Here is a 10,360-nt window from a genome sequence, read left to right on the forward strand (position 1 = left end):
CAGCTTTCGGCTGGATATTGGGCGGCTCTCTAGAAGCGCCCACAGTTTCAAGCGATTCTCGGAATTGCCATCACACAACGGGTCGTGATCCGTTATCTTGTTTTGGCGCGAGACGTCCAGTCAAGACAGTTACGCGTCCCCTGGACGAATCGCGTATTTACGCGGAACGAAGATTCCGCTTGCCGAAGCGCAATGTACCCGCGCCCTTTAACCCTCACATCTTTCGACCTTCCCAACCCAGCTCCCATAACTCCTGGCCAGTTCCTAGTTGGCGCACCACTAGTTGCGCAACAGCAGGAGGATCTGGTCGATCAACCCGGAGCGAGGGTGCTACCACACCAGCACATGCAGCAGCGGCCCCTGGCAGACAGGGGCACAGGAGTAGGTCCTACTACTCCTCCATCAGCAACACCAAGCGAGCAGTCCGGCGAGTAGCTCGACTGCCAGTCGAGCAGCACTCAGTGAATTTGTGCAACGGTGTGGCGAACGTTCATAACGTCCCACATTAAAGTTGGCGCGTTGTTTGTATCTGTGTTGTGGATTCAGTTTATGTGTTTTAACTTAAGTTTTTGAGTTGCTTTTCTTTTATGCTTCTCTTGTTGGTTTGATTGGTGCTTTGTAATGGAGCTATCAGGATAGATTGGGACATATAACGGTTGAACAATATTGTTACCTAGCATTGGTGTTGGTTATTTGTTGGTGTTTTGGTTGTTTGTTTGTCTATTTTTTGTTTGTTTCTTGCCGGCTTAGTCAGCTGCTTATGTAGGATGGGAAACTGACGGTGGACTAATGTTATTTTGTTTGCTGACTGGGTTATTTTGTTGTGTTGTTTTTTATTTTGTTGTTATTTTTTTGCTTATTTGCTTGGTTTTTGTGTATTTCATTAGTCGCTTGTGCACCATTAATTCTTGTTTGTTTTGGAATTCGATCCTCTGACTTCCAACGGGGGGAGTATGTTCCGACCAAGTCTTCATGGTCAGCTTTCGTGGCGTTACGACCAAAGGAGCCGTTTTGGAGGGAGATCGGCGCCGAGCGCGCGTCCCCGCCTCCTATTCGTTTTCCGCTTCGGTCGAGTGAACATCTCTGTTCGCTACCGAGTTTGTTCCCACCACCGAGTCCCGATCAGCTCAGCCTGGATCGGCAGACGATACTGGAAGTACAGCTTCAGTATACGTCCGGTGAGTAGTGAGGAAATCCTGGTCTTTCTTCGTCGAAGTCAGATCACGTAGTCACGTGAGGAGTGAAGTTATCATAACCTCTCGAACACGTGCGCGCTAATTTCACGACGGACTCCCCCCCCCCCTGCTTATTCTCTGTATTTATACATATATAAAATACAGTCACCATACAAACAGAATTACAACCTGTTTTTATTATTATACAATTTCCTCCCTTTTTCCACATCACGCATCCCACGCACATTACGAAGGAGAAAGGGACATAGCAGAGCAGCCGACATCAGCAGAGACCAGACCACCGACGACGAAGGAAGGCACCTTGAGGAAACCAGCCCCGCCCAAGCTTACCACTAGCTATCTCAGAAAACCGACTTCCGGGGTGCTCTCGAGTTGAACATCCCTGGAGTCTGTACACCTTCTATGCATTCTACTTCTATGGATATATAGGATCTTTTACATATATTCCCGATGGTGCTTTTTTTACAAGGTCTATATTAGTTTCTTTTACTATTAATAGCCACTTTGAATTAAAAGTAAAATATAAGAACCTTATGTATCGTGGAACTGATGAGTACCTTTTGGTTCGGTGATTACATCCCAAATGTGAATCGTTAACAGGATAGCCGCCGCTACGAAAATCATTCACGTGGATCTCCTGTCGCATCAAAAATTGCCGTATAGTAAAATGCCCAAATATTGCCCAAATCGGTGGTTATCCTGTTAGCGATTCACATTTGGAATGTAACCCATTTACCGTACCTTTTGCGCCCGCAGTGGTACTTCTATTAACTGTTGACTACGTATGTATATTAATTTGACACAATTTGGCGTTAATGTATTATTTTAATCCAAATAACGACCAACTAGTGCTTCCCTCAATACACCGATTTACTTTACACTCGTTATTTAATATTGGGCTAGAGAAATTTATGTAGGATTATCGGATTTCATGCAAGTCAAACTGGGAACCCTCACGAATTGTTAATTTAATTTCACTACGTAAAACAATCCATTATTTAATTGAGGTAAACTTAATATATTTGAATATGAATCTGAAATATTTCAAGATGGAAAAATTATTTCACAGATAACAGAGTAACTTCAGCATGAAAATTTAAAATAGTGACCGGCTTCAAAAATTGAGTAAAGATCGGATATTTTTCAACAAAAAAAAAATGTCATAACTCAAATATTTTAAAAAGAAATTATGCTGTTACGACCAAATTAAAGATGCAAACGTCAAACTGACATTTAGTACGATAGGGGCGTAACGCCTAAAACATTCCCAAAAATGGAACAAATTGAAAAAGAAGCTCAGGAAGCGGCCTTAAAAATGGTCATCAACATGATGCAGCGACCTGGACAACTTGAAAAAGTATAATCACAACTTCATTCAACATTTCTTATCTTTACCCTGCTACAAAATATAACATATTTAATTTTGATCAGGTCGAACAATACAAACGTCGGATCACTCACAAAAAAGCATCAATTGACGCTCAACTAAAATCGGCCATGCAAAGTCAACTGGATGGCGTGAAAGTAGGACTAAGTCAATTGCACGAAAGTCTCGACGATATAAAAGACATTAGCACCAAGTATTAACTCGATTATATTGTATTTCATAATTAATGATATTTACTCTATCTATGTAGGTAGAGTAACAATAGATTAAGTTATTTTGTTTTTGATAGCTAAAATATATATAAATAAATAAATGATGCTCGATTTTCAAATTTAGGTTGGATTCCTTAGAAGTTTCCTTGAGCACGGTCGCTCCTTTATGCGGATCATTGCAAGCAGTGAGAGAAGAAAATATGCGACATTCGCAATATGTAACAGCCATGGACAGTCTTAAACATATATTCACGGTGCCAGAGAGCGTCGAAAAGACCAAACAGTGGATCAGCGAAGGGAAACTTCTTCACGCTCATCAAGTAATATCTTATTATTATGTTTTATTTAGTATATTGTTTTGAAATTTATTCTATCGTAATATCGTTTCAGTATTTAACCGATTTGGAGAGCTCTCGTGATGATTTGTTGTACGAATTGCACAAACTGCCCAATCAGTCTAACCATGACAAGATGATGCTGAGAGCCTATTTCGATGAAGTCGAAACGTTGTCTAATTTGTTGGATAAGCAGATTAGATTGATACTGGGAAGGACGTTGAACACCGTTCGAAAAGAGCCGACCGTTATAGTAACAGCGCTTCGATTAATCGAAAGAGAGGAAAAGCAGGATCAATTAGCTTTACAAGTAACTGTTCCTTTATGAATGAATCATTCTGAATTTTAAGCATTAATATTTACTGTATTGAAATGTGCAGCAAAAGAAGCAGAGCGGTTTCATACCTCCGGGGAGACCTAAAAATTGGCGAGCTAAAGCTTTCGAAGTGCTGGAATGTTCGGTCGCTCAACGTGTAGAAGGCACACGTATCGTCGAACGAGAAGAGAACAAATTGTGGCTCGTGCATTACTTGGAACTCATTCGTCAGTTGATTCTGGAAGATTTACGCGTTGTTAAAACGTTGTGTGTGCCGTGTTTTCCGCCTCACTACGATATTGTCAATAAATATGTCAAAATGTATCACGACTCCTTGTCGACACTTGTAAGTTTAATATTGACTGGAATAATATACATATGAACTAATTCAAAAGCATTCAGCTCTATTTGGGTTAAAACTCTTTTACAATAAAATATGAAAAACTTAACATAATACATTGAGCAGATTTTTCGTTCACATTTTTACTCCTCATATATGTATGTACATACATATGTAAATATGAAGAGCAATGTTTGCCTTTTTTAATTTATATTTTTACCATGGTGTCATTACAGGTTGCCCCAAAGCGACACCTATGGTTTTAAACTTATCATATATATAATATCGCTATTCTGTGTGTCTGACTGAGATAACGCTCGCCGTACTATAATAGTCGTTTCGATTCGACATACATATGTATGTACGTGACAGCTAAACCACTGCCAACGTACATATATACGAATACAATAACAAAGGAAAAAACTTCTATATATACTATTTGCTACCAATGTTTCCTCTTGGCAGAGGATTTACCGCCATCTATTGAAAAATTATTTAATTCTATAATTAGTTTTTCTATTGGTTTTTATATTGTTTACATGTACATAGGTAGGTAGGTAGATTTTACCATTTTTTTTTATATTTAACAATTAAATATAAATATTAAATTAAATATATTTAAAAGGTATTTGAAAAAATTCGACTGTGTGCGGATCGAACACAAGACCGACATATTGGTTTTAATTTATTTTATTTAATAACTTTTATAAGGTGCAACACTAGTACATATATAAATTCATAGATTATAAATTTGAAATCATATTCAAATAGTGGTGACATAATGGGTAGGATGGTTTTGCTAATTTGATAATTAACCGTTTCAACAATGAAATCAGATAAATTGGCAAACCCTGACTTGGAGTCACGAATATCCAAGTTTGACCAGCAGCACTACAGAAATACTCCGAATAAGTTATTTTCAATCGAAGGCAAACTGGGCTCGAACCCAGGACCTCTCAGTGGTTATCATTAACGAAACCACCGAGCTATATTACTGGCTTAATTTGTCTTGAATAAGTGATAGATCCACTAAATTTTATGTATACTTATTCTTAAACTGATGATTTAATTTAACAATATTTTATTAGATGAAATATAAACGACCGTTGCAACTGAAACACCGATGATGTAAACTTTCACTGAAATTTAAATTTACAATATTTAAGACGCAAACACAAAGAGTCGCACGCCACGCTCTTGCTCATGGTTTTCAGCTGAGAAGGGTGTTTCTTCAGGTCGTTATTAATTCGTACGTTCTTATTATGCCGACAAGTTCCTTTTAAAATAAATCACTGTCAAACTTGTCAGTGTCAATATCAATACAAGGATAAAATATCACCGAAAACATTTCAGGGGAGTCATTTTTGGCCCAGGTGCCATAGCGTAGATCAGGCATGCTAGCGTTTTTTTACATGTGCAAAACTATCTCAATAACACATTCTGCTTACCTCTCATTGTGTCTGCGCCATTGCCAGTTTGTCAAAGTTATTATAATATATAAGAGTTTGTATCCTGGCAGAGCTGAATATTTTCGCAGTCTTTTTTCATCTGTTTTTAATTGTAATTTTTCTTACAGTTGGAAGAAATAATACTTAGCGGAATAATAGGCAATGAATATGTGTCCTTGCTTTCATGGATTATAAATACATATCCCGGACCGGAGTTGATGCAACATCCCGAGCTGAATATCGACCTATCCGGCTTGCCACCGCTACTTAGTGAAGAAATTCTGAACGACATGGAAGACAAATACCTTCAAGTGTGTTATTGAATAATCAAAATACTTCATACTCAAAGTACATATTGTTTTCATTAAAAATCGTTTGCAGAGTATACAAAAGAATAGTACAGAATGGATGGAAAAGACTCTGCAATCAGAACAGTCGGAGTGGGACGCTGGCGGTCCACCGGAGCAAGAACCCAACACGAACGCTTTCCACACGCATGCTCCGATCATTGTATTCCAAATAATTGATCAAAATCTGCAAGTATGTCATGTTTTGATATGTAAGTATTATTCTCTTATAAGTGCTTTTAAATATATTATGTTAAATTTACTATACAGGTTACTACTACAATTTCAAAGAAAGTCACTTTCAAAGTGTTCTTACTCGGTATTGATCAAACAACAAAATATGGTCAGATGTACAGAGAGGCCGTCATTCAATATAAGGCATGTTTTGATTCAAATTACAAATGTGTACAATTTATATTAATATATATAATATTTCATGTTGTATTTCAGAATAAACACTTTAAAGATCGAAACAATGCATTGTACTTCACCCAACATATCATAACTGTTGTGAATAATTGCCGTCAAATGCAAGAACTAGCTAGACAGACTGAAAGAAGATACTGGCCGCGAGGAGAACATCACGCCGGAGCCGAAGCTAAAGTCGAGGCCTTGCTGAATACATTCGAGGTCAAAATCTACTTAAATTTCTTACAATCTTAATCATAATGTCGTCTATTTATGTATTAATATAATCTACAGAACTTAAGAAACGAAGCTGTGAGATTCCTCTTCGAAGAAGCTTTCTTAGATCTGGACACTCACTTTGAGGATTTGTTCACGGCAAAGTGGATGATGTCTTCCATGTCGGTAGATACGATTTGCGTCACTCTCGAGGATTACTTCCACGACTACAATCATCTGACGCCGAAAAACTTCGAGTATGTGATAAACGAAGCGCAGAATTTAGTGTGCAAAAAATACATAACGGCCATGCTGTCGAGGAAGACGACCTTCAAGACTCCGGAAGACATCCAAGCAGCGGCGCAAAAAATACTCCGCGAGTCTAATCAAATGAAAGCCTTCTTCACGAGAATAGCCCCAGAGTTGAACAATTTGGAGTGGTCGTTCGAAACGATAAACAATTTAGCCGAGGTGCGTAATGAAACATAATTTATATTATATAATATATATAAACTTTATTTACAATCAAATATTTTCTATACATAAGCATTTTATCAATTTGTCAAAATTTATAAAAATCAATTCTATACATGAACAAAACAAGTCACATTTTTTAATATATAAAATAATCATAATAATAATTTGATCGATCACATGTTTCAATTTACTAACAATTCACAACAAAACAATACAATTCTACAGGTTCTCAAGTGTTTGGACATTGATATGCTGTCGCTGGATCTGCACGGACTCCTCGACAAGTGTCCGGACATAAGCGAGGATCATCTGATACGACTGTTGAGCCTGAGGGGCGACATTCCTCGCGCTGAAATTAAAGAGAGGGTTTCGTACATCGTCAATTCGACGAAGGACAGACGGCAACCTCAAGCCAACAGTATTTTCAATCAAATTGTATTCGGCGATAGACTGCTGTCACATTTTACACTGTAAGCTTGCTTCTGTATCGTAATAAAAACAATAAATATATAATTATTTGTAAAGTTTGTAGAAGACAAAACATATATATAAATATTTAAATTATAATATCAAATAACGTCTGCGATTTTCATTTTACTCGCTAACATATCCGAAGCGCTTTCAATTTCCGTTGGAGGCAAATTCTCTTCGGCAAGCTTTTCCTTGTCTTTTTGCTCTGCAAAATAGTTTAATTTAATATCGTATTAATTTATAAGTATAATATATAACTAAAATATGTATACCTGAGCTCGTTTCGGGCTTTGAAACTGTTCCACCGTCGTCATTTCCTAAATCTGCTTTGGAAGTTAGGTCAAAAAGTTCCATTTCCAACTCATTTTCATCAAACTGTTGTCCAAATGGTTGCGATATAGCCGATTCCATATCACTGATGTCATCTAAAGCCTATTTTAAATAAATTTGTTATATACCAGTTCATTTTTAAACGAAACAAAAAATCATAAAAAAAAAACAGAAATACCTGTTTCAAATCATCCATAGTATCTAAAACAATATTTTCTTCCAAACCTTTTTCTTTGGTGGTTTTTTTCAATGTAGAGAGACTTTTCCTATAATGTTTTTTTATATGGAATATTAAAATACATTTTTAAATTTGAACAGATTTCAAAATCAAAAAAAAAAAATGAGTAGCATACTTAAAAATGTTAAAGATTTCGGCATCAACGTGTGTTTGCTTAATAGTTTCCGACAATTGTATAAGTGTATCATAATTATTTGAAATTTTCTCTAAACGATATGCAATAGTCTTCTTTTGCCTCAATTGATTCAATGCCTATAAAATAAATCATCATTGATAAAATAACCTACACGTAATTAGTACATAGCAAAAAAGATTCAACAATTACCGATGATTTATTTCCTTTACGTAAATACATCTTTGCCGCTTCGTGATTCGTCTCCATTTTCTTATCTAAATCTGTCATAATTTCATTTAATTTTTTAGTCGTGCGTGAAATTTGAAGTAAAGAAATCTCACTCTCAGTCAACGGCAATACTTTAACATTAGCACTGGGAGCTGTAATTCATAATGTATTATATAATTCATACTATAAATATTTAAATAATAATATAAACAATGACACATACCAAATTTGTATATTTGTCCATCTGATGTCACAGTAGCGAGTTTTTCCGACAAAAGCCACTCAATTAATAAATGAATGACTTCGTCGTCTAAAGGGTAATCTAGAGTTGACGCAATTTTCAGTTCTGAAAAACTACCGATGTGACAATCATCGGGTATTGAGGCAAGAAATGCGAGAGCTTGTTTCTGAAATAATAAAAGTTGTATTAAAAACAATAATATCAGACCATTTGACTTATGTTTCGATGCATTACTTTGAGTGATTCCATGTGTATGATGATAGAGTATCCTTGGAAGACAGGCTCGGGTGGAATTATGGTTGAAATTATAGTTTTTGTAGCCCATGTAACTGGTCTCAATAGCTGCTTCGTACTCCAAGATAACCATCCATTCTCGTTGACTTGAAACATTTGGTTTTTAGGAAGGGCAATTTTCGTTCTGTCGAGTATATAGAATCATCATTTGACATAAAAAAATAATGCATAAAATATAGATAAAATAAAAATGACTATTTACTTAATCATGTGTTCGATTACTGTGTCCAAGCAAGCGGGTGTTTTATTTTTTCTTTTAAACGTAAGTTTTATATCGTCGAGGGAAAACGTCGGTTTTTTGTTTGATTCACACCATTGACTTATCATGTTACACCAGAATTTCATCTTGACTTCCCAATCGATAGGATTGACTCCTCTCAGGCGAAATGGTGCGAATAGAGAATTCATCTTAGCGTCGTCCTCCCAGCAATCTGGCATTAATTGTATTGACATTTTGGCGGAATAATCGGGATTGCTCATTCTGTAAGTATAAATTTCAGTTTATATCGACTGTTAATGCTTTATATTGTAGGCCGATGTTGGTGAAATAATTACCTGTTGATAAGGGAACCGTTGATGATTAAAAATAATATAGGTCAAATTGAATAAAGAAATGAAATATTTTTACAAATAGGTTAACGAGATTTTTTTATCAAAATAATCAAATCCTTTGTTAGCGATATCACTATTTCGATAAGTTGTACATAATGCGCACAAATGACAGCTGGTCGCAACGAGCAGTGATGCCAACAGACGACTTTCTCTTTGAAAGGGCTATGCACGAATGTCAATTTTTGATCACTTTCATTCTGTCATTTTTCAAAATAAGTTGGGGGACGACGATTTAAGCTGATCTAAAATTGTCTATTTATGTCAATAAAAACAGTTTTATAAATAAAAATTAGCGTTGTTATGATGAATTTAATGAATTCTACTAGCTGTGTTAGGTAGACACTTTTCTATTTTACAATGTCATTGTCTTATCGAGAAATGTATATTACAATGAGAGACAAGTTTTAGAAGTATGAAAGTTTCAAAATTGTTCTTTCAGGTTTCGTGTATATAGAGTTTCAGCAGGAAGGTAAAGATATATACAATAAGCATACAAGATTAGCATAATGCTCCACAGGGACGTCATTTGGGGGGGGGGGGGGGAGGGCACGAGGAGGTATTTGTCCTCCCTAGATTTGGCAAGGTTAGGAGCATGCATTTTTATTTAATGAAATGCTATGAATCTTAATCAAATCAATTATTTATTACTAAAAGTTTGAGTTAGATAAAACTGCAACAGGTTCAGAATGTCGATAAGAAGCTTCTTAATTAAAAAAAAGAAAAAGGTTTTATAAAAAATGAACCATAAATTAACCAACTTTTGCTTCTTCCTCCACCCTTTTGGAAAAAGCTGAAGTGATGTTTTTGTTGTCCCAAATATTGTAATGTTTCTAATAGTTTCTTTATAATTTTGACAATCTGCTCTCCGCCACCTTTTTGGAACCAAGGACGGATTGATTTTACCTTGAAATTTATTTGAAAGAAAGGCTTTTAAATTGATAAGTTCATTGCTAATAATATCAGATTTTGAATTCGCTGTGAGCTTAACTTGAAGATCGACCTTTTCCAGTAGATTGTTTTGTGGCGGCTCGCTTATACGACATGGTCGAGTTTGGTTGCCTTCCTGCGAGTGGGGACCAACCCGGCTGGGTTCGGAGAGCCGCTACCCACTCTGTCTTCAGCTGTCATATAATAAACACGTGCATTAAC

The 10,360-nt window shown here is 36.2% G+C and overlaps 2 protein-coding genes across 3 annotated transcripts; one reads left to right on the forward strand and one right to left on the reverse strand.

Moving 5' to 3' along the window:
• The first annotated feature begins 2,399 nt into the window (after window positions 1-2,399).
• Sec6 (Exocyst complex component Sec6) lies at window positions 2,400-7,173 on the forward strand. The gene is made up of 11 exons (XM_077442035.1): window positions 2,400-2,553; window positions 2,628-2,776; window positions 2,920-3,115; window positions 3,186-3,440; window positions 3,511-3,792; window positions 5,363-5,545; window positions 5,616-5,774; window positions 5,852-5,959; window positions 6,032-6,211; window positions 6,284-6,676; window positions 6,908-7,173. The coding sequence occupies exons 1-11, from the start codon at window positions 2,470-2,472 to the stop codon at window positions 7,154-7,156; spliced, it is 2,238 nt and encodes a 745-aa protein (XP_077298161.1). The 5' UTR covers window positions 2,400-2,469; the 3' UTR covers window positions 7,157-7,173.
• Window positions 7,037-10,112, reverse strand: LOC143919632 (charged multivesicular body protein 7-like). Of its 2 annotated transcripts, none has more exons than XM_077442038.1 (9): window positions 9,155-10,112; window positions 8,802-9,080; window positions 8,540-8,723; window positions 8,288-8,471; window positions 8,047-8,216; window positions 7,837-7,973; window positions 7,662-7,749; window positions 7,426-7,585; window positions 7,037-7,358 (listed from the first exon to the last, which is right to left on the reverse strand). In XM_077442038.1, exons 2-9 carry the CDS (start codon window positions 9,077-9,079, stop codon window positions 7,252-7,254), a joined length of 1,308 nt encoding a protein of 435 aa, XP_077298164.1. In that variant the 5' UTR covers window position 9,080; window positions 9,155-10,112; the 3' UTR covers window positions 7,037-7,251. The 2 variants fall into 2 exon arrangements, with proteins under 2 accessions (XP_077298164.1, XP_077298162.1); XM_077442036.1 differs by having other exon boundaries at window positions 7,037-7,356; window positions 7,412-7,585.
• Window positions 10,113-10,360: the final 248 nt, after the last annotated feature.

The sequence above is a fragment of the Arctopsyche grandis genome, chromosome 12, assembly GCF_051622035.1.
Source record: "Arctopsyche grandis isolate Sample6627 chromosome 12, ASM5162203v2, whole genome shotgun sequence".
Lineage (NCBI taxonomy): Eukaryota > Metazoa > Arthropoda > Insecta > Trichoptera > Hydropsychidae > Arctopsyche > Arctopsyche grandis.

Coding starts and splice junctions, on each gene's coding strand:
- Sec6 (XM_077442035.1), top strand. CDS start 2,470: ATGGAACAAATTGAAAAAGAAGCTCAGGAAGCGGCCTTAAAAATGGTC. Junction 2,777..2,919: donor ATAAAAGACATTAGCACCAA/GTATTAACTCGA, acceptor TTTCAAATTTAG/GTTGGATTCCTTAGAAGTTT. Junction 3,793..5,362: donor ACGACTCCTTGTCGACACTT/GTAAGTTTAATA, acceptor TTTTTCTTACAG/TTGGAAGAAATAATACTTAG.
- LOC143919632 (XM_077442036.1), bottom strand. CDS start 9,079: ATGAGCAATCCCGATTATTCCGCCAAAATGTCAATACAATTAATGCCA. Junction 8,217..8,287: donor TGGACAAATATACAAATTTG/GTATGTGTCATT, acceptor TATGAATTACAG/CTCCCAGTGCTAATGTTAAA. Junction 7,974..8,046: donor GTAAAGGAAATAAATCATCG/GTAATTGTTGAA, acceptor TTTATTTTATAG/GCATTGAATCAATTGAGGCA.